Here is a 25,433-nt window from a genome sequence, read left to right on the forward strand (position 1 = left end):
TCCATGGTACTAGAGTGAGCTGTAGAGGGCAAAAACTGTAGAGGAAGACAGAGATTGGAATACGTCAAGCAAATAATTGAGGACGTAGGTTGCAAGTGCTACTCTGAGATGAAGAGGTTAGCACAGGAAAGGAATTCGTGGCGGGCCACATTAAACCAGTCAGTAGACCGATGACCAAAAAAAAAATACGGGAAACTCAGTGACCGACGCCCTGCGCTTAACGATCGAGAGCATCAGCGTTTGCGTAGATTTGTCAGTGCTAATAGACAAGCAACACTGAGACAGCCACAGATATCAATGTGGGACGTACGACCAACCTTTCCGTTAAGACAATGCGGCGAAATTAAGTGTTAGTGGGGTATGCCAGCAGACGACCGACGCGAATTCCTTCTGCTAACAATACGACATTGCCTGCAGCGCCACTCCTGGGCTCGTGACCATATCGATTGGACTCTAGTCGAGTGGAAAACAGTGGCCGAGTGAGACGAGTTAAGATATCAGTTGGCAAGAGCTGATAGTAGGTTTCGAGTATGGTGCAGACTCGACGAAGCCGTGGACCAAGTTGTCAACATGCACTGTGCAAGCTGGTGATGGCTCCATAATGGTGTAGTATGTGTTAATATGGGGTGGAGTGGATCCTCTTTTCCAACTGAACCGATCATTGACTGCAAATGGCTATGTTAGGCTTCCCGGTAACCATTTTCAGCCATTCATGGACTTCATGTTCCCGGACAACGACAGAATTTTTGTGGATGACAATGCGCCATGTCACCGGTCCGCAGTTGTTCGCAATCGGTTTAAAGAACATCATTGACAATTCGAACAAATGATTTTGCCATCCATCCCTCAACGTGAATCCCATTGACCATTTAAGGATATATCGAGAGGTTAGATCGGTCACAAAATCCTGCATCGGCAATTGAGCATAGTGTAGAGGTCCGAAGTAGCTGAGGAAAAATCAGAGTGGAACATAAATAGTTTTTACTTGTCAGGACGTGCTCGAGACATTGGGCTTTTTAGGGTTCATATAAGGTGCGGACGACAGTTGTAACGTGTGGAGCAGTTACAGACAAACCAGCAGTGAATATAAAACAATTCATTATCAAACACATTTAACTCGACTCTACCATGTAACTGGTCAGAAGTATTTGCGGGCAGGCATGATGCAACACATGAACGAGTCTTTAAATATTCGATCCAACTTGTACGGCCATTCAATTGTGATTCTGTCTTTACGTTCTGGCATTGTAGCACCAGATGCAACCACGCAGGCTGCTTACACAGCGGAACTCCGTCACAGTGCACTGATTCAACGGTGACGGTGCAGACACTGCACATAGCTTAGCTGTCGCACAGAACGTGCCGAGGTAGCAACATCTTATACCTTGCGGTAGATCACAGGTGGCCAGCGGTATAGTGATGACGTTGCCAGATTCTAAGTCTGGGCCAACGGCTGAATAGCAAGTGCGGACGCTGTCAGATTGATGGCTGTCATGGTTGGGAAGACAAGGCGCAGGTCCTTTGTTTGTGACCCAGTCTCAGCAGCGGCGCGGCGTGGTGACGGCGAAGACTCTACTTGTCACTGATTGGGTGTCACATGTTGCCCAACTGGCCAGACACTGACGGGCTGATTTGGTCAGGCTTAAAGTCTGCTGCTCTCTCCTGACTCTGAGACAGTCACGGTGCACGTGTATCATGACGACCTTGGAAACAGGCAACGGCCAGCGGTCGTAACAGCTAGCAAGTCGGTCGTAGTTTTTTTTTTGATGGCTGGCCTGCTTTCATCACGTGGAGGGCTATGACATGGAATAGGTGCTAGTCCACTCAACACGAGTGTTGCTGACCGGCACTTGGCTGACTCTAGGGTGACCTCATATGCATCATGGTGCCATCACTGGTTCCTAGTCCACTTATAATTTTTCCCTTCAAAGTCCCTCCATCTACAAACAACTCCAGCCTAGGATTTTGCTGAAGCACATACTGGTTCAAATTAATTACGCTTCATTTTTTCCATCTTCACTCGTCATCCTTGTTCTTATCGTTACTTACACATTTCTCCTTTTCAACCACGTTGTCACTTGGCTCACTATTGTGTCTGTAGGTTCTCATTTACACATTGTTCACTTCCATTCACTTTAAGTCGTGCTTGCAGCTTCATAATTTCACATCGTGGAGCAGGAATGGAACCAAAAAAGGCTTTCTAATAGCTAGTCTTGCCACTTAACATTTACACGCTAAAACTCGCTTCTCACTTGTTTTTCTATTACGTACACCACATACGACTAGTAACTAACAAGGGAAACTCCAGAAAAGAGCTCTTGCATTTTTCTTTAAAATACGTCCTGCTTCTACACACACACCATCACGCCTTTTTCGGCACTAACACAGAAAACCCAAATGCTCGCTGACCTGTGTAACTAGTTTCCGGTGACTTATACATATACCTTCACATTGGCTTATAATTATATACTAATCGCTAGTGAAAACTGAAACTTTCTGGAGGATTAACACTGTGTGCGGAACCGAGAATCGAAATCGGGAACTTTTGTTTTCGCGGGGGAAATGCCCCAGAGTCACCCAAGCGCGCCTCATGAGCCATCCTCACAGCGTTTCTTTCGCCAGTACCTCATCTTCACCTTCCAAATTTCACAGAAGCTCTCCTGCGATACTTACAGGACTAGCACTCCTGGAAAAATGATACTGCAGAGACACTGCACGTAGTACTTCAGCATCGTATTCCTCAGGTTTCTTCGCAATGAACCTCAATATCTTAACACATAGGTACCTCTCATTCCGAGAGAATACAAGTAGCCACGCTTCATGAGCTCTCCGATACCACGGACCTTCATCGTAGATCGCAGTCGCTTTCCACCTATACTCCTTTGCCCGTATCAAATTTTCACCTCTCTACTTCGAATGACTATTTCCTGGATTACCATTGTGCCGTTTATACAGCTCTGGCGGTATAACTGGTGTCGCGTAACTATCATCGCGCATCCGTATGTTCCTCAGCATATTGTGGCTTCAGATCAGTCAAGCACAATGTAAAGACAAAAAACCTGAACCATCCGATTCCCTTGCGACTCTCGGATCATTTTCTTCTTGACCAGTCCTGAACTACCGCTGGTTACATCTGCCTTATTATTCCCATTCCACCTATTCCATGTAAGCTAAGTCTAACCCAAATGGTATTCTAACCTTTTACCTAAACTTTCACTGTCTTAAGTTCTCATTCTCCTCTACAAAATTGGTATGTACAAGAAAATCTTAAGATTGTTTTGGCACCCATCGTTTTCCATGTATAAGCCTGCTACACTACCACCACTACATTGCGTAGCGACCTTTTCGATGACAAACTCAACGTATCACATCATGTGACTTGTGGACGGGGCTGAATGCCCTGGCAAATTACACTACGTGCCAACTCCCAGCGCTTGGGCCTTCGCCAAATACACAACTAAGTCTACACCCAAAATAGTGAACAATGAGGATACAAGGTTTTAAGGAAAGAAATGTAACAGTCCAATACCGCTGCAGGAAAACCTGACTGACATATAAACAATTCTTGCTTGTCAGGCTTTGGTCAAGTCTTCCATGGGAGTTGTAATATTCATACAAGATTTGGTAGACAGGTATGACGCGTGGGACAGCTGCAGACAGACCAGCGGTGCATATAAAACAAATCTGTATTAAATTATTAAACTCTACTTCACCATAAAACTGGTCAGAAGTGGATGCGGGGGGACATGATGCTGAACATCAGTAAGTCCTTAATTACTCTATCCAATTCGTACAGTCAAGTGTGTTTCCATCTTCACGTAATATTGTGGCGTTGTAGCAGCAGGCGTAGCAACGACCTGAGGCGCTGGGGTCCAAGATGTTTACTCATTGGACAGCCGACTCGGTGCGCTGACTCTACAGCAGCGATCCGGACAATTCACGTGGCTTAGCTGTGGCGCGGTACGGGGCAAGGCCTCTTGTACTTTGCGGTAGTTCGCGGTGTCCCAGGGGCGCGGCGATGGCATTGTCCAGAATCGAAAATTGGACCGACGGCTGAAGAGAACGGCCGGGTAGCTGATTGAGTGTTGGCTGCCAGGACGGGGCAGAAAGGCAGAAGTCACTCATTCACGGCCCGGTGTCGGCAGCGGCACTAGTGGCATAGTGACGGCGAAGACACCTGTTGACGCATACTGGCCGTCACGTACTGCTCAACTGGCAGAAAGCTGATGGGTTTGTTTGCGCGCGATTAAATTATGCTGCTCTATCCTGACTACGATAGTCACGACATTTGTGTGTCACGCCGAATTAACGTGAAAAGAGGAAATGGCCATCCGTACAAAACCGGGAGCGGATTGGCTGTAGTTCTTCCTAGTGACTGCCCTGGGTTTGTCACCCAGAAGGCTGTGACGCGAAAGAGGCTCTGTTCCATTCAGCATGAGGGTTACTGACCAGCACTTGTGTGACTATGGTGTGACCTTATCACAGTCTTGGCGCGTCATTGTTGGCTCCAAGTCCTGTTATAGCTTTTTCACTGAATAGTAGTAATGTGTTAGTGAATCTTACACCCTGAATTTTAATCCCACTCTTGCGAGTTTACTTCCGTCATCGCTTCTTCTCTATACAGGATCCATAGTAGGGTCGAAAGACTGCATCGCAGTCTCACACCCTTTTTAATCCGAACTGATGACGGTAACTGAATCTCGGCTCCATCTTCCTTCTTGTAACGAGTCCTATTCGCTTTATATCAGTTTCCGATGTTTTTGACATTACGTTTTATTCATCTGACAAGAAATCCTTAATTTCTTTCCATTTCACTTCACTGACCGCCACTATACCTAAATCGAGCATCTCCTTTCAGACTTTCCTTTCAGAATTTCTAGCTTCCTTATCACATCCAAACTTCTCACATTTCATGCTCCGAGCCGTACAATGTAATTTACTCATTCGTTATTCACTCTTTTTCTCATGGTTACCACTCCTTTGGCAGTCCACTACCAGAGATTCGAATGGAGGGCTAATGCTGAATCTTTTTCCAATGGAGAAATCATGATGACATTTTTTCAGTGACAAACCACATGTCCTGTGGGTACACATTATATGTCTTTAATACAATGGTTTCCATTGCCTTCCCCAGCCTCATGCTGTTGAGGATTGCTGATTATTCCGTCCTTTAGGAGCAGTTCCTCACCCCAATGGAAACAGATTGTTCCTCTGGACAGGTCACAGTTAAGCGTAAATCTTAAGTAAAAGATCAGAATTGCTCAGTGATTCACATAAATCGTCACCATCTTCGCATATTTTTCATTGAGAAAATGTACCATAATTTTAAAACTGACTCGTTCCAAATCATAGCAAGAGGTTGCAGTTATATTACAAGGAACGAACGAGCACCCTCTTTACACTATGTTTGGGAATTACTATATGGCTCATTAAATTAGCAATGTGTTAAATATACTACAGTTCGATAATCTTTTTCCCCCATGCTATTGAAGTTCGTTCACTCATTCACTGACAGTAGTTTGTCCATTAAATTGTTTGTCTCTGTCGAGTGCATATTCCTATGGTTGGTGACGTAAATGTCTGTTAGTGATACGTCCGTATTTCCGTGGGAGATAATTTAGTAAACTTGTGGCTAATAGGTTCGCCGATTTCTATTAGAATGCAGTCACAAAGGGAATGCAGTTTCTAGACGCATACCTGAATTGGCTGCAGTTCATCCTGCATTAACTGGGAGCTAATGTACGTCGGGCGAATTATCCCGAGAAATCACTCTAGGTGAAAACCAAAATTACCTCAGGTAATTTCCCCTTGCACAGACGCCGCTCCTTTTTTTGGATAATATTACCGTTAAAACTACTCGCCCACTCGAAATGTTTGTTTACAATGGCACCCAAATTTATTATTCCTTTCTTGTGACTCTGGGTCACATAATAACTAAAACTCTAGCCTTTCTCACTATTAACAGTTCTATAATGTTGCTTTAAAATCGTTAAAAATATTGACGTAAAATGTTGACCGAGGGAGAAAGGAATGGAATAACCAGGAGAATGCTTTTCACAGTGGACGACAATTCAAATGTTCGTGAGGGTGACTACCTATAGTTTTTCCATGGTTTCTGTAAGTGGCTTAAGATAAATGCCAAGGTGTTTGAAAAAAACGCGACCATTCTCCTTTTGCATCTTTCACCTGCTCCAAGCTCGTGAAAAGTATTGTTCTTTTACCTTCTTTTAGATGGATACTAAGGGCTTTTAAACATTTTGGTTATAATTCTTGGGTTCACTGAAATTCTATCCACATGAACATATCTCAGCAAGACAATTTCACGTAGTATACGAGCGCTTGTGTGAGGAAGTCTGGCTGATAGTTAGTTGACACAAGGACAGTTGTTTCTTTCGTAAAAGACATGAGAGTCGCCTCTGAGTGTAAATTTATTTATTTACACTAGTACAATTGCACCTATATGGGTATTACCTAGTGGTGTAGCACAAATGTACTAACCGTCAGGTGGTAGAACTGTACCATATGCTCGATAATGGCCACACGGATGTAATTCCAACAGTGTAACTTTTGCAGTCAAATGCTTCTATTACATCGTCTACAGAACTTTACGTAACTGTGAACCAAATAACGAGTAGTATATCAAGTGGTATTTTCGTCATCAGAATTTTCATGATTACAATGATACGTTGTTGTCTTAGTAAGTACAAAACTACAATGAAATTCCGCTTGAGGGTCACCAAAGCACAATATCTCAAGTTCCTTACAAGACAACAATATTATTCAGAAGAAATTCATTGTGGAATTTCAGGACTAATATTAATTAGTTACGTAGTTTGATCCCATTGAGGACTGGTAAGGTGCCTACCTATTTATTCCGTCGAAGTCTCCTCCAATTCCGATGTGGTCAACACCGATCAGCAACCGTATGTAATGAATGTGGTCTGAAAAAAGACAAACGCAGAATGTGATAATGCCGTTTATTCTCCCACACAATATTTCACTATAGGTAGCTTGTATCTGTCCCTGTAAGATATGACTAAGCTATTAATACATACATAGTTTTATCAAAAGAATGAGAACATCTGAACAAAAATGATTACCACATTTATAACGTACCCGTTTAACTACATAAACTTGGACGATGGACAATTATTCTGTTACGTAGCCTGGTATACTGTTATGTGAATTTAAATTGGGAATTTATTACAGAAGATACTCTGTGTGATCAAAAGTATCCGGACACCACCAAAAATAACGTTTTTCATTTTTGGTGCATTGTGATTCCACCTACTGCCAGATACTCCATATCAGCGACCTCAGTAGTCGTTAGACATCGTGAGAGAGCAGAATGGGGCGCTCCGCGGAACTCACGGACTTCGAACGTGGTCAGGTGGTTGAGTGTCACTTACGTCATACGTCTGAACGCGAGATTTACACACTCGTTCTCTAGGTCCACTGTTCACGATAGTGATAGTGAAGAGGAAACGTGAAGAGACACGTACAACACAAAAGCGTGCAAGACCATCACACAGGAATTCCAAACTGCATCAGGGTCCACTGAAAGTACTATGACTAGCCACACATCAAGCCGGTAAACGCGAAACGATGCCTCGCTTGGTGTAAGGAGCGTAAACATTCTACGATTGAACAGAGGGAAAACGTTGTGTGGAGTAACAAATCACGGTACACAATGTGGCGATACCATGGCAGGGTGTGGGTATGGCGAATGCCCTGTGAACTTCATCTGCCAGCGTGTATAGGGCCAACAGTAAAATTAGGAGACAGTGGTGTCATGATGAGGTAGTGTTTTTCATGGAGGGGGCTTGCATCCCTTATTGTTTAGCGTGGCACTATCACAGCACAGGCCTACAGTGATGTTTCAAGCACCTTATTGTTTCCCACTTTAAAGAGAAATTCGGGGATGGCGATTGCAACTTTCAACACGATCGATCACCTGCTCATAATGCATGGCCTGTGGCCGAGTGGTTATACGACAATAACATCCCGGTAATGGACTGACCCGCACAGAGTTCGGACCTGAACCCTATACAACACCTCTGGGATGTTTCGGAACGCCGGCTTCGTGCCAGGCCTCACCGATCCTCATCAGTACCTCTCCCCAGTGCAGCACTCCTTGAAGAATGGGCTGCCATTCCCCAAGAAACCTTCCAGCACCTGTCTGAACGTATGCCTGTGATAGTAGAAGCTGTCATCAAGGCTATGAGTGGGCCAACACCATATTGTGTTCCAGCGTCACCGATGGAGGGCGCCACGAACTTGCAAGTCATTTTCAGACAGGTTTACGGATACTTTTGATCACATATTGTATATCCGGTCGCCACCTGAAGTGACCCGTCACTTAATTACACAGAACGTTTGTTTAAAAAAACTTCTTAATTCAAGAAAAGTTAATGAAATTTTGATACGCTTTGACAGTTCTTGATTATTAGTGACGAAGTATTAGCCTGAGAGATGCTCTTAAATATACTAAAAATCATATACATATGAGTTGGCAAGGAAGGGCTTCGATAGGAAGTTACATAAATAGCGGAGTTATTGAACATTAGGAATGCCGTTTACTAAGTATTTATTTCAGGGTTAATTTTTCGTAAGGAAACAACATGAACAAACCTATATCTAACAGAAAAACCTTAGCCTATCATGGAGAGTTGGTACTTACTACTTCTGGTAAAAACGGACTCAAATGCATAAATAAATAAAAAGGCCACAAGACCGAAATTGGGTTAGAAAGAGGTTGAATACATTAACAGAAAATTATTCCTAAATTTTATAAGAAATTACGCGAGACTACAATTAAGAACAACGAGTAGGAACTACGTTCTGTGAATAGTTCTTCCAAAAGGTAGGAGCCACCGAAGATCTCTAGTTATCACGAAGCTATCCACTACAAAGAAAAATTGATAAGATATTTAAAAAATTCACGACAGGGAAGACCACGAAATCAAACAATACAACCCCGAGAATTTATTTACGCGAGGAAATTGGTTCATTTCAAGCTTAGAATACTAAAGCACAGTATATATTCTCCGGACATTTGTCAATAGCGCGATTAGGCGTTTGGAAATACCCTAATTTAAAGAAACATCACAAAAATTACGATAAACGAGAATCTATGTGGCGAATCTTATGAAGCCTGATATAAGTATAGAAGACAAAACAAACGATAAGTAAAATAGTAAGACTAAATTGTAGATAAAGGAGTTAACGCTTGAACTTACAACGGGGTTAAATGTAATATAAAGATCCGAAAGAACTGAACTGAGTAGCGCCTGTTTTGCGTACAGCCCACATATCGTGACTTTTTTGTAGGTCCTGTGATCTCATCTCCGTATAGTCAATGACTATAGAAAACGGTTAAGTCTGTTCTGTGTGGCACTCAGTTCAGATGTAAATTAATACGCTATTGTAAATATCATTGAAACATGGAAACACGTTATTACAGGTCAGTCTGCTCATAACGCTTGTGCACAGATGTTTACTACTGCAATTATCATTTAAAAATGTTACCACTCTCATTAGAATCCAAGACAATTAAAACACGTAACTCTGTGACATAAATCAATCAGTATTGCTCAGTCAAAGCCAATTTTTTTGTGAGTACGAGATTTTGACGGAATAATATTACTAATTATCATAGAACTTTTGATGCCCAAATATTCTTGCGAAATCCCTCACTCATAAAAAATTCAGATAGACTACAGATATGACTAAGGATTAGTGAATGACTTACGTGACAGAGTTATGGGTATTAGTTGTTTCAGATACTAATGAAAGTGGTAACATTTCTGAAAGGACATTTATTGTAATACATTTGAATTTACGAACTGCCTCGCTTCTAATAATGAGTTTCCTGATGTTTTGCAATATTGTGGTATTAATTCACATGTGGACTGATATCTGTACAGAACAGTCTTCCCTAGTGGTCTCTTGTGGTAATGATTTTGTGTTGTCAAACAGCTATAATGAAAAGTGATTACAGGATCTGAAAGACAATTAAGTTATGTGAGATGCTAGCAAATCAGGCGGAACCAACGAATATTTCTGAGCATGATAGTGCATCGTTATGAAATACAACAGAAACCAGTGCCTAAACATATGAATAAGTGGAAGTCATCTCAAAAACCACGCAGACTATTGAAAAATACAGTCACAAGCTTAAAGAGCAGTGAAACTCCCCAAAGTTTTACGAGTACGTAAAAGTTTGTTTATCCATGACATGTATGCTGATTTAATCGAATCAGGAAACGGCAGTACACAAACTAGTCCTTTTTGGTGCTTGTATAATTTTGCTACTGGAGGTTCATAATATGTCAAGTATGGTAACAGAATTTTAGTTTTCAAGTATTGTTTAATGAATACAATAGAATAATCAAATATGTACCCTAAGATTTACCTGGAACAATAGTGGCCATTGTTAATTGCAAGTGAATGAAATTATAAGCATATGGGTGACTCATTCGTTAACAGTATATTGAAATATTGTATTGTGTAAATGATGATTCCCACGTGAAATAAAATATTTGTGCTTCCATTAGGGTTGAAAAAATTCATTTTCTCAGTTTATGTGATTATTATTTAGTTTGTATTGTTGAAGGCTCTAGTAACTGCATTATAACCTAATTTAAAATAGAGCCTAGACCACTGAGAGCAACCATGAGACACAATGAAAATTAGTAAGTATTAACAGTGTTGTTATTAAGTTCTACAGCAAGTTTCAATTTCTTCAATGGCGCTAGTGTGTCTTTCAGCGTGTTTAAATAAATAAGTCTAAGGAAGAAGAATTATTACAACATCTAAAAATTTAGTCAAAAATCTTTCGATAACAGTAACCTGTAGTACCGAGGAAAACCAAGAACGGAATGCTCGGATTAGTAATGGTGTAAGTGTTAAGCCTATTCGTTCAATCTATACATCAACACTGAACAAGAAAGCACGGAAATAAAAGAAAGATTCACACTGGTATTAAATTTGTGAATGAAAGGATGTCAACAGTAATGTTCGTTGATGATACTCAGTGAAATTTGCTGCACGTTGAGTGGAATGAGTCTAATGAAAACATACTAGGATTGAAATTAAACAGATGAAAGACGAAAGTAATATGGAGCACCAGAAACGAAATTAACGATAAACTTATCAAAATAAGATGCCACGATGTAGATGAAGCGAAGGCAATTTGCTGCCATGGAAGCAAAATAAGACGAAGCAAGAAGGATGTAAAATGCAGTTTAGCCCAGGAAGTCGGGCCTTCCTATCTAAAGGAAGTCTTGTAGTTTCAAACAAAGACCTTGATTTGAAGGTGGAATTTCTCAGACAGTAATTGTGGACGACACTCTTGTGTGGAAGAGAATCATAGACTGAGAAAATAGGAAAAGAAGAGAATCGAAGTACACTCCTGGAAATTGAAATAAGAACACCGTGAATTCATTGTCCCAGGAAGGGGAAACTTTATTGACACATTCCTGGGGTCAGATACATCACATGATCACACTGACAGAACCACAGGCACATAGACACAGGCAACAGAGCATGCACAATGTCGGCACTAGTACAGTGTATATCCACCTTTCGCAGCAATGCAGGCTGCTATTCTCCCATGGAGACGATCGTAGAGATGCTGGATGTAGTCCTGTGGAACGGCTTGCCATGCCATTTCCACCTGGCGCCTCAGTTGGACCAGCATTCGTGCTGGACGTGCAGACCGCGTGAGACGACGCTTCATCCAGTCCCAAACATGCTCAATGGGGGACAGATCCGGAGATCTTGCTGGCCAGGGTGGTTGACTTACACCTTCTAGAGCACGTTGGGTGGCACGGGATACATGCGGACGTGCATTGTCCTGTTGGAACAGCAAGTTCCCTTGCCGGTCTAGGAATGGTAGAACGATGGGTTCGATGACGGTTTGGATGTACCGTGCACAATTCAGTGTCCCCTCGACGATCACCAGTGGTGTACGGCCAGTGTAGGAGATCGCTCCCCACACCATGATGCCGGGTGTTGGCCCTGTGTGCCTCGGTCGTATGCAGTCGTGATTGTGGCGCTCACCTGCACGGCGCCAAACACGCATACGACCATCATTGGCACCAAGGTAGAAGCAACTCTCATCGCTGAAGACGACACGTCTCCATTCGTCCCTCCATTCACGCCTGTCGCGACACCACTGGAGGCGGGCTGCACGATGTTAGGGCGTGAGCGGAAGACGGCCTAACGGTGTGCGGGACCGTAGCCCAGCTTCATGGAGACGGTTGCGAATGGTCCTCGCCGATACCCCAGGAGCAACAGTGTCCCTAATTTGCTGGGAAGTGGCGGTGCGGTCCCCTACGGCACTGCGTAGGATCCTACGGTCTTGGCGTGCATCCGAGCGTCGCTGCGGTCCGGTCCCAGGTCGACGGGCACGTGCACCTTCCGCCGACCACTGGCGACAACATCGATGTACTGTGGAGACCTCACGCCCCACGCGTTCAGCAATTTGGCGGTACGTCCACCCGGCCTCCCGCATGCCCACTATACGCCCTCGCTCAAAGTCCGTCAACTGCACATACGGTTCACGTCCACGCTGTCGCGGCATGCTACCAGTGTTAAAGACTGCGATGGAGCTCCGTATGCCACGGCAAACTGCCTGACACTGACGGCGGCGGTGCACAAATGCTGCGCAGCTAGCGCCATTCGACGGCCAACACCGCGGTTCCTGGTGTGTCCGCTGTGCCGTACGTGTGATCATTGCTTGTACAGCCCTCTCGCAGTGTCCGGAGCAAGTATGGTGGGTCTGACACACCAGTGTCAATGTGTTCTTTTTTCCATTTCCAGGAGTGTATCTGATATGTTCTGCTTAAGAAGCATGTAGAAGTGTAGTTGGACTGATAATGTAAGGAATTATGAGGTTCTCTACAGAATCGGCGAGTAGAAGAATGTGTGGAAAACATTGACAAGAAGAAGGAACAGTAGGGCAGGGCAGGTGTTAAGACGTCAACAAATAACTTTCATGGTACTAACAGGAACTTTATAGAGTAAAAATTGTAGGAGAAGAGAGAGAGATTGGAATATATACAAATAATTAATGACGTTGTGTCCAAGGGTCACTCTGACATGAAGAGGTTGGCACTGGAGAGGAGTTCTTAACGGGTCAAATCAAATTAGTCTTTGACTGATGATGTGAAACGTGATGAATATGCTGTTTCAAGTGGTGGACGGATTGTAGACTACAAGAACGACACGCAGAGAAATCACGACCCTTCTGGAGCAAAAGTGTATATTGGATCACAGCCGACTCTATAATGGAGGGCAGCTGGAGATAGGGATGTAGAAGAAAATACAGCGCTAGTGAGGTAGAAGCTAGGTCGATTTGAAGTTGTAAAAAATTCACTGGAGTTCCAAAGGCAAAACCGTCCAGTTTACATTGCCTTACCTATGTATCAGTTCATTCGTAGATCCAAGGATCCCACTTTCCTTCAAACATCAAACACCATAATGATATTTAAGTGGAGTACGTTTGGAAAAGCTACCTTCAGCAACCTTTGTTGCGCCTAACAGACTGACTGCTCACTGAGAGAAGATTTTTTCTGACTGCTGATTATTTAACCTCTAGCTACACTCCGAAGGGAGTTGAGACCGTTCTGGAATTAAATGAGGGGTGTTAGACCTCTGATCAATTTTGTAACGCTTGTACTGTGTTTATACAGTGTTAGATACCGCTGCAGTTCAATTATCGGTCAGAATCACATTTTACTCTTTTTGCATTCATTATTGTAAATCTTACTAGACATCTAATGCATAGGGATAAGCCAGTTTTTGTTCAAAAGATAACGCGACGAATTACTCAAAAACTACAGATTTGTAGTAACGCTACTTGGATAAGTTAGTTGTGAACGAAATATCGTGAAACTTATCAACTTTGCTTTTTTTGAATAAGACTCCGGTGCATCTGACGACAGCAGTTGAGTAATGTTGGCTCACAACTTAAGAGGTACACAACAATAAAAATGTGTTTAAAAATGAGTAGATGTTAATTAGTTTATGATGTCAGAATAAACAACATTCTTGAAGCGTAGAAAAGATTATACCTAGCCTCATAATGTATTTGAATAAGTGTTAAAACAATACAATTATTAGCAAAGTTAGTATTTATAGCTCTTCGAGTTTTATTTAGAAAATGAAATTAATAGATTAGCGATACGAGAGGTCAGGAGATTTTCGACATTTTATTTGCAAGAAATTGAATAAAAAACCATTTGATTAATGAGAAATTTCCGTGATAGCTTGATGTATGAATCAACAAGAATACATAAGTGTGCGTTTAGGTAAACATGAAAGGTCATTTCGAGGGTCAGAACTATCTCTATCAAGTATGGAGGTTTGTTACGGAGCACATTCTGTTGTGGTTGTTCTATTCCTTATGACCTTCGTGCGGCGATGAGAGCAGCCGCGCTGCGCTTGGCGTCATCGCAAGTACAACAAAGAGACTACTGGACTGTACGCGGCTTCAGGGCATTATCAATTACTCGAAAGTGATATATTGGAGCGTGTTTGTTTTATCTGGAGACAACTAAATACCTCTAATGAAAAAAAGATGTTCTAGGTGAAAAATTAATATCAGTAAAGGCGACATCTGCCTATGTTTCAATTGGCCACCTCCTGACCATTCCTGCTGCGTGGGAAGATGAGCTTCGTATTTGCAAATGGGAACTCCCCAGTTTTATTACATATTCTGATTCTACACGAAAAAATACTTACGGTTTACTCAAACAACTGTTTCCCATTCGCGGTAGATGGCGTTGTAATGGTAAAATATCAAGTATCACATTTTGCAATTAGGAATCGACGCATTAGATACTACATTTCATCTACGATGTAAATGTAAAACTTTGTGTTCTTACCTTTGATACTGACGTTCAGACGTTACTTGAATATTTCAAACGTGATTTTACAGCACAAATAATACGATTAGACAATGGGGCGCTTGTATAGCAACATGGTTTCCTATTCCGTACGGGGCTGATTTTGGTGAGTACCCAAACCATCAGAATGCTTGAATTTGGTGGGTGCCCTCGAAGCCCACCACGAGGGTGACTGATTTCGGTGTGCGTTCCCACCCAACCGACGTCACTCTCGCGTTGGGCGCTATTCAGCCATAGGCAGAATACTAATCACAACCACTGTAAAAATGTATGTCTGTGAAGTGATAGTGACAGGCGCAGGTGCAATGGATATTTGCCGAAACCAAGCACTCCAATGGGAGAGGCAAGAGAACTTACCAAAATTAAGCGCCCCAATAAGGGCTTGGCGAGAGGCAGGAGAACAGAAAACTTGTTATATTCACGCCGTTGTTCCTTGACCACATCAAACGTAGTTTTATACCGAACACAGAAATGGCTAACCATATTGTAGTGAACAAGCAAATTCGCATCACTAAAGAACATTTCGGGCATAAATATCATCCGTTAGAACACAAGGGTTCACATTTATATTATAGATGAAATGTAGAAACAAATGCGTCGGTTCTTAATTGCAAAACAAGCACACTTGAGAATTGATCATTACAGCGCTATCTGCCACGACTGGGAAACAGTTATTTGAGAAAACCGTACGTATTTTTTGGCACAGAATTTGAATATTCAATAAAAAAGAGGGATTCCCATTAGAAAATACGAAGTTGATCCCGCGTACGCAGGAGCAGTGGTTAGGAGATAGTCAACTGTACCTCAGACAGATGCCTTCTTTACTAATATTACCTTTTCTTCTACAACTTTTTTTTCGTTCAATGCGTCGCTTTCTAGATATTTAGTTTTGTAAAGATAAAACGAACATCTGGACATACTGAATCTTTAAAATAGTATTTTGTTTAGCTGATTGTCAGAGTCTGAACTCAATGTCGATCTTACATAAAGGAACACGCTAATTGGTGATCACTTGTCAGATGTAGACTTGACGCGTAATAAATTCCGATTTTAAATCCAAGTTGTCAGAATACTGATTTAGTAGACGTTGACGTTGAATCACGACTTAAGAATCGTTCATGTAGTTGGGATTTCAACTACAGAGCAAATGTGTAGTTTATTCGTAACACACATATTGACCGGACTCTCACAAAAGTACACCTGTTTAAAGGAAGCTGATAAAAATGCTCTTAATGCCTTTTTAAGAGGCAGTCTCCACTCCTTCCGATCTGATCATGTAAGCGTAGAAACGATGTGGTGTGATTTCAAAGAGACGACAATTGAGAGACATATACAACATAAATTAATAAGCCATGGTACTGATCCCTCAGGGTAGACAAAAGGGGTCAGATCGCTGTTACAGAGCGAACGAAAAATCTTGACAAATTTAAAAGAACACAAAGTACCCAAGACTGGAAAAGTTTTGCAGACGTTCAAAATATAGCGCGTGCTTCATTGCGAAATGGTTTTAATAATTTCCAAAACGAAACTCCGTCTCGGGCTCTGGCAAAGAATTTTAAAATTTAAATTTTTTGTAAGATCTGATGGGACCGAACTTCTTAGCTCATCGATCCCTAAGCTTACACACTACTTAATCTAACCTAAACTAACTAGACAACACACACACCCGTGCCCGATGGAGCACTCGAACCTCCGACGGGGGAAGCCGCGCGAACCGTGACAGGACGCCATACCGCGCGGCTACCCCGTGCGGCTCTGGCAAAGAGATTCTGGTCATACATAAAGCACATCAGTGACAAGACGCAGTCAATACCTTTACTGAGCCATAACAACGGTGAGGGCACTGATGACAGCTCCACTAAAGCAGAGTTATTAAATATGGTTTTCCGAAACTCCTTTACCAAAGAAGAGGAAGTAAATATTCCTGAATTCCAATAAAGAACAACTGCCGAGATGAGAAACATAGAAGTAGATATCCCCGGTGTTGAAAAGCAGCTTAAATCACTTAATAAAAGCAAGGCTTCCGGTCCAGATTGAATATCTGTCAGGTTCATTTCAGAGTATGCTGACACAATAGCTCCATATTTAGCAATTATATACAATCGCTAGCTCATAGAAAGATCTGCACCTAAAGACTGGAAAATTGCGCAAGTACACCAATACGCAAAAAGGGAAATGGGAGTAATCCACTGAATTACAGGCCCATATCACTAACGTCGATTTGCAGTAGGGTTTTGGAACTATACTGTGTTCGAACATTATGAATTACCTGGAAGAAAACAATTTATTGACACATAGTCAGCATGGGTTCTGAAAATATCGTTCTTGTGAAACACAACTAGCTCTTTATACGCAAGAAGTAATGAGTGCTATCGACTGGTAATGTCAAATTGATTCCATATTTTTAGATTTACAGAAGGCTTTCGACACCGTTCCTCACAAGCGTCTTCTAAAAAAACTGCGTGCGTATGGAATATCGCTTCAGCTGTGCGACTGGACTGGTGATTTTCTAACAGAAACGTCCAAGTTCGTAGTAATAGACGGAATGTCATCGATTAAAACAAAAGTAATATCCGGCGTTCCCCAAGGAAGTGTTATAGGCATTCTGTTGTTCCTGATCTATATCAACGACGTAGGAGACAATCTGAGTAGCCCTCTCAGACTTTTTGCAGAATATGCTGTCATTTACCGTCTTGTAAAGTTATCACGTGACCAAAACGACTTGCAAAATGATTTAGATAAGATATCCGTATGGTGGGAAAAGTGGCAACTGACCATGAACGAAGAAAAGTGGGAAGTTATTCATATGGGTACTAAAAGAAATCCGCTAAATTTTGATTACACGATAAGTCACACCAATCTGGAGGCTGCAAATTCACCTAAATACTTAGGGATTACAATTGCAAATAATCTAAATTGGAACGATCACATAGATAATATTGTGTGTAGAGCAAACCAAAGACTGTGATTCATTGGCAGAACACTTAGAACATGTAGCAGGTCTACTAAAGAGACTGCTTACACCACGCTTGTCTGCCCTATGCGCTATCCTGAGTATTGCTGTGCGGTGTGGGATCCGCATCAGGTGGGACTGACGGATGACATCTACAAAGTTCAAGGATGGGCTGCTCGTTTTATATTATCCCGAAATAGGGGAGACAGTGTCACAGCCATGATAAGTGAATTGGAGTGGCAATCATTAAAACAAAGGTGTTTCTCATGAAATTTCAATAACCAGTTTTCTCCTCTGCTTGCGAAAACATTCTGTTGGAACCCACCTACATTGGGAGAAATGACTATCACGATTAAATAAGAGAAATCAGGGCTCGCACAAAAAAATTTAAGTGCTCGTTTTCCCCTGCGCCGTTCGAGAGTGGAACGGTAGAAAGACATTTTGAAGGTGGTTAATTGAACCCTCTACCAGGCACTTTATTGTGAATAGCAGAGTAATCACGTAGATGTAGATGAAATGGTAGTCGGCTGCGACATAGCTTCTTTTACTAATAGATTGCAGTCGATAAGAGTGTTGTGATGTAATTACACATGCCGAAACATAAATGTAATGTAATGTAAGATGAACGTTAACAATGCTCGCCCGCATTTTAAATTATGTTGTTTACACATCCCATCAACGGAATCTAAGGTCAACGAAAAGCTACGTTGAAAATTTGCACGTGGCGGTCATGTTGTGATGACATGACACACTCGCTCACTCCACACTCTCAGTCGCAATAAATTTCTGCTTTGTAATAGTCGCTATTCGTCTGTCTTTGTTGCTATAATTTTTATATATTTACTTACTATACTTTTCATTACTTTATGAAATTAAATCCAAGAAAAAATTTATAATAAGCTGCCAGGAAGCAACCCCAAAACTAACGAAGAACAGAACCGAAATCTGTAAAAAAAAAAAAATTATAGCTGGTACCAATTTCCTGTCATCATTGACAAAACAACAGAAAACTGCGTGCAGTGTAGCGTTAAAGCACTACTTTTTAAGTGGTAAGCGTTGTAGTGCTACCACTATTTTTGTAATTAATTCCGAAACACTTTTTATTAATTAATGGTTAATGTTATGGCTCTTATATACGAAATAAAATCAAGGAATAGAATTTTGTTACTACACCTTGCGTCTTGCAAGATATAAAATACAAGCTTTTCAGACTGCTACAGATGCTTTTCTGCAGATTTACGACCACGAAGTGCTACTGTTCAGCGTATTTACCTAAAGATGGTATGTCACTATACCTGCAACATCCGAAACGGACGCTCGAGGACCACACTTGACGAAATAACTGTAGAAGGTCACCATGACCAGACCGCCGTTCACCGCCTAGAAACAAAAGAAAAAGCCGTCACCAATCAATCTGCTTCTGTTTTACATTACAAAGCCCGTGCAGGTGAAGGACTTCGCTGTTTAATGTAATTTTCCAGCCTTTAACACAAGAAGCTTAAAATAAATGTCAGATCCAGACATAAGATTTTCTACAACAGGTAACGGCAGAGAGTGCATCTGAAATATGGTGTAGCACTACTAAACAAGGGAAGTATGAATGTAATGTAGTTCACCTTTTTATCCGTTTTCCATCGTTCTTTAGTTGCTTCATAATTCATGGACATGTATTCCGTCCCTACAACTAAATGGAAATCAGTTTGTATCTGGCCGTGCAGGTTTCGTTCCTCTTATTTCTGAATCATCTGCAGTGGCCTGTAACCACATATTTCTTTTATGTTTATAATAAATTCGTTATGTGCTAGCTACAAATATGTTACTCTATCATAGTTCTCTTGCTATTTTCTTATTTTTCAGGTTAGAAACAATTTTTGCAGCACAATTTCCATAAGATTAAATTATCATTTGGTGTTACTTACGATTTCTGATATTAAACCACGTGTGTCGTCGTGGAGATCTATTTACCAGGTCAGTATACTCGAGATGGCCCATTTCGGCGTTTATTTGGCCACATTTACTTCACCATTTCACTTCCAGTTTTCACTGTGTACTATATGTGTTTGTTTACGGTGTGTACTGATACCAACTGCCGTTGTGTGTTTATCTTTCGTCTTTTGTTTGTGTTGGGTATTTGGTGTGTGGTGTGTGCATGTGAGGTCTAAAATTTGTTCATTTAACTGCACATGCTGGTGTGTGTGTGTGTGTGTGTGTGTGTGTGTGTGTGAGAGAGAGAGAGAGAGAGAGAGAGAGAGAGAGAGAGAGGGAAAGGGGGGCTTAATTTATTATTTAGTCTGCTCTCTCTCTCTCTCTCTCTCTCTCTCACACATAGCACACACACACACACACACACATACACACACACACACACACACACACACACACACACACACACACACACACACAATAAATGAACAAATATCAGACTATCATACACACCACAGCACAAACAAAAGACGGCACTTGGCAACAGAGTACACTGCAAACACACACCTTCAATACATAGTGAAAAGTGGAAGTAAAATGTTGAAGGAAGTAAAATGTTAAGGTCAAAAAGCACCGAAAATCAGTCATCTGAATTATTCACACACATGTATTACCAACATCAGAAATCGCAAGTAACAACTTAGCTTTACGGAACTTGTGTGTGTAAGTTGTTTCTAATCTGAAAAACAAGAGAATAACCAGAGGAAGCGTCATATGGTAACACATTTGTAACTGCTATATCACGAATTTATTATAGACATAAAAAAACATGTATTGCGGGCCTCTGAAGATGCTTCACAAATAAAAGAAGTGAAATGCGTATGGCAAAAAACAAACTGCCTTTCATTTAATTGCAAAGATGGAATACAACTCATGAATAATTTTACTGCTGAGGTCTTCAGTTGAAAGACTGGTTTTTCAAAGCTCACCACGCTAATCTAACCTGTGCAAGCCTCTTCATCTCTGCCTCGCTCCTGCACCCTGCATCCATCTGTACTTACTTACTGTACTCAAGCTTTCACTCCATAAATTTTGCGCCACATACATTGCAACATTACCTAACTGATAACTGTTTGATGCTTTCGGGTGTGTCCTACCAACCGACGCCATCTTTCAGTAATTACAGAGATCATATGAATTTAATTCGCTTTCAGGATACCAACGTTCAGGCTGCTAACGCTAATGATTTCACAGTACTGACGATGTTTCTGCCAGGGGTTGATGACTTCTACAATTACTGTAGTTGACGTGGCAGCACCTTTTTGTTGTTTTGTATCAAATAACTTTAGTGACGCTATATTCGTGTAGGAGAGACGTCTGGTGATGGACCGCTGTTTCGTTCTGCGCTAAAAGCATCTTTGTGCAATAGTATTGGAAGGACGTTAGGTTAATACATAGCACCTCTGTTGGCTGATATCAGTTTTTGATACCAGAGCAGCTACTTTTCCTTCAAGTAGCTTTTTATCTGCCTTCACGAAGCATTTCTCCAGACAACAAAAAATCCTTTATAGTTGCGATGATCGAATTATAACGATAAGACTCAAATGTAGATGATGATCCAATAATTCTGTGGCAAAGCAGACAGAGCTTAGCTCTTAAATATCTCCCATGAAAAGAATCGGATAGGCAAAAATCAGCTGACAGGACGAAATACCAGAGTCACTCCACCAAGGAATCGGTTGGTTGATAGTATTCAATGGAAAACGGAACGTGTAGGTGAAGGACCCACACATTCTTTCCCAGTTCAGCTAGTATAGAATGTAACTACTTAAATTTCATGTCATAAGATTGATTTACTGAAGAGTGGACAGACGAAGTGGACAGATGGAGTGATGTCTCTCCACATATTTGACTGAAACGCACTGAAGAATTTCATGTGTAGTGTTCAACGGACTTGTTCACATTGTTATCTGCAATCCAGTACAGAATATTTTATCTCTTGCTATATGACGGAGATTAAAATTAGCCTCGGCAATAAACTGCCCAACAGATGAACAAAGAAAATATTGAATTATTTAATCCGTGCTTCGCAGCAATATGCCTTCATTTGAGTGCCGACAAACTCAGACTTTATATTATCTACTTCAATTAAATATAACGCCGTCTGCATTGAAATTTTGCTGTGTACTTTTATCATCGTTTTCGCTGGTTTGAGGTACTCGAGCTCTGATGAGTCCTCGAATATTTGAAGATGATAGCAGTGTCAGCATTTCAGAATCAATTAATTTCTCTTTGTTTATCCCATAAAGTTCCCGTTTCCTGTGGCTGCTGTTTATTATGAGATTCGGCAATCATTCCCGTGAGCAAATAAAGGAAATGGCACCATGGATTACAATTTTACTTCGGCCTGGCAAGGGAAACCTGTTATACAAATTATCGGGCAGTCAATTTCTGGAAGCTAAAATCTTGGACATTTTACATGTTAATATTTCTACCTGAACTGATACTGTAGCTCCGCTGATTAACCTGTAGGACACACTGAGGGGATGGAAAATGTTACATCGGTTCGATAGTTATCAAATACTCTGGAGACGTTCATCGCATGACGACGAGTATTAAATAACTAAACTTTCATTCCATTCGAAACTGATACTCATTATGAACAACAGTACGAATTGTGACCGTCACAAAAACGAATACGCTCTTGTAGTAGAAAACCTTCTAGACAGGCCAGCCACAAATGTGACTTATCACAGCACATTGACTGGAGTTGTGGCTACACCGACCATTTGGACTTGCATCCTTAGGTCCAACTGATTACGAATCATTGACATACTGCTATTTAGTATTTTACTAGTTTGGTCTGACTACAAACGTTGGGTTCCATCCTCCGGGCTACTTATATCTTATAACATTGTTACGTGTCACCTGAGGATGAGGTTTCTCCTTGTCATGAAACCGGTTAAAATATTAAATATATTATAATATTAAATAATAATAATAATAATAAATAACTCCGAAACGGCCTTTTAATCCCCAAGACTCTTTTAGTAATTGTGACACGGAAGCAGTCAGCCTATGGAAGTTATCTTGTGGAATTCATTGCCGTGCCTGAAACACCTGCTGCTTCAATTCAAAGACTGTTGACTGGAAGCTGGTATGAATACATACATGTGTTCCCGTCGCATCACTGAAAATCTGGGAGACATATCAGGCCTTGCAAGACTCCATAAGTTCTTCAAGGCATTTTTAGTGTGAACAACACTGTGGGGTCTTGCACTATCCAGCTGGAGTATATCATTTGGTACCCTATTCATGCAGGCTGTGACAAGAGGATTTACCATTCTTGCCGCATACGAGAATGGGATTCCATACAACCCTATTGTCACATCCATAGCTCATCCAGCAGTCGGAGGGGTAATCGTGACTCACTCTTTCGTATGCCATTTCACCAGGTCATCTACGGACTCGTTGGAGTCGATGTGAGAAAAGCGAGACTAGTCACTGAATACCACAGGACGCCACTGAATCTCCCATCTGACTCTGGAACTACATTACGCAAGTCGCTGTTGTCTGTGGCGCCAGCGATAAACGATGCATGGAAATTCGAGATGTCAGCTCCCAGTTATCTCTTTCTGACCCTCCCTGTTAGCTCAGTTCATGTTTCCGCTGTTGTTACCTGTCTGTTTGTGACAGTCAGGAGAACAATCCTACGATCACCTAGTAGAGTCACCTTTCTGGATAGATCTGTGCCTTCTAGCCACACTCTTGTCCTGAGTCCACAATGACATTAGTCATTCTGCAGTCACTGCATTACAGGTTTGTCGATACGATTCCTCCATGTCATTCATGTCCGACAACGTGCAATTGCATGTCCTCTGGGCATACTATGGTGCGATATTCATCTTAAAATTTCCTGTGCCGCTAGACACGTCCAACAGACAGAATTTCTCTAGTGTAAATAAAATGAAGTAACGCTGAAATTTTAATTACCATATCCCACATACATGGAAATACTGGAGTGTCCGTTTCTCAGCTTCCAGATAAGGTATTTGTGCCGTTGCTGCTGTACAGAGGCTTAACGCGTGCAGTGTGAGCAACGAACTTCACATCAATGCTTCGAAGGTGTTTAACGCACAGGGGACAATTTTTCCTGAAGACAGACGGCCATGTTCCGACTATCCACTAGGAGGCAAGGCAATCACTGCTATAGGCCACATACCACGTGGATCTATTCTCTTCCGCAAGATACATAATCGAAAATAGGCCCGGCTGTATCCTTGCGCCGTGTGATATTTAGGCAGTGCTCCAGCCAGGCCAGACGAGTACACTTCGACTGAGCTTTCCTGGGCCAAGCGCCGATTTCACAAGGATTCTGTCAGTCAGGATTCTCACTCGACAGCCGCGTCCACTGTGTCGCTGCCATTAACGTCTGACTTCGTGACCCGAAGCAGCCACCTGTCGTCTTACAGCACTCATGACCTCCTCGCCGAAGAAAATGGGGGCTCCGTCGTTGCGGCAGACTTGAGGACTAGTAAATTTATTCCTCTTTAAATTTAAAACAAATACACGCTGGACTTAGTTTTGCACGTTACAGAACTTAAACTTTGTTCACTGTATTTTTACTTTAACACTGAGCGTCCTGCAGAACTCAGTGACAATCTAAGCGACCTTTAGCCACCAGAAGTATAATTGATCGACTTCAGAGAGTGACTTACTTAATGTTTTGCTTCAGCACACGTTGGGACTGCGTACTCTTAACCGTTGATAAAAAGAAAAACGTTGTAAACTTTCTATAAAAGGTTTGTGTACATGTGTGAATACCGAATATTTTTTTCCCATAACGTTCACTTCGTGTAACTTGTATTTTAGACATCGTATTCAACTACTGAACAATACTGACTTGGCTGGCCTTGTGATGCTCATCTGTAGTGTTGAGAAACAAAACTTTCAACTTAACGAAATGCAGAAATTTAAATAATGAAATTGAAACAAATTAAGTGCCAGAGGAAACTAATTACTTGCCAGAATATACTAATTACGTGTTCAATGAAAACTATATAACTGAAACTCAATGCCGAAGTACATTATGAACGTTGCTTGACATGAAGTGCAATGTTTGATTTGGAATAACTACAAAAATAAATTATTCCTCTACTCAGAAAAGATAATTGTTTACTGAAAATTAATCCATTTCCTCATAAGACTGCGAAATGAGATCCGGTCTGAAAGAAAGTGACGTATCTCTCGCTCAGCATGCCTTGTTGTGACTGATACTGACGTTCTCGAAAGGAAATACAAATCATTTAGTATCTCATCTATTCCTCAGAACTTTAGTAAGATTGATGCCAATGGCCTTGCTGCAGTGATAACATCGGTACCATCAGATCACCGAAGTTATGCATTATCGGGCTTGGTTAGCACTTGGATGGGACTGCCGAGCGCTGTTGGCAAGTGTGGTGCACTCAGCCCTTGTGAGGCAAATAGAGGAGCTATTTGACTGAGAAGCAGCGGCTCCGGTCACGAAAACTGACAGCGACCAAGACAGCCATATGCTGACCACATACCTCTCCATATCCGCATGCCTTGACGCCTCAAGGCTGATGATGACACAGCGATCGGTCAGTGCCACTGAGTCCTCCGAG

General features: G+C 41.7%; 1 protein-coding gene across 1 annotated transcript in view; it reads right to left on the bottom strand.

Moving 5' to 3' along the window:
* Positions 1-25,433, bottom strand: part of LOC124788728 (dipeptidase 1-like) — a 304,298-nt gene that overhangs the window by 42,350 nt on the left and 236,515 nt on the right. Inside the window, exons 8-9 of the mRNA XM_047256010.1 lie at positions 19,161-19,245; positions 6,866-6,941 (exon numbers count right to left, since the gene is read on the bottom strand). Coding sequence (XP_047111966.1) covers positions 6,866-6,941; positions 19,161-19,245 — 161 coding nt within the window. The remainder of the gene's footprint in view (positions 1-6,865; positions 6,942-19,160; positions 19,246-25,433) is intronic.

This window comes from Schistocerca piceifrons, chromosome 3 (genome assembly GCF_021461385.2).
Source record: "Schistocerca piceifrons isolate TAMUIC-IGC-003096 chromosome 3, iqSchPice1.1, whole genome shotgun sequence".
Classification (NCBI taxonomy): domain Eukaryota; kingdom Metazoa; phylum Arthropoda; class Insecta; order Orthoptera; family Acrididae; genus Schistocerca; species Schistocerca piceifrons.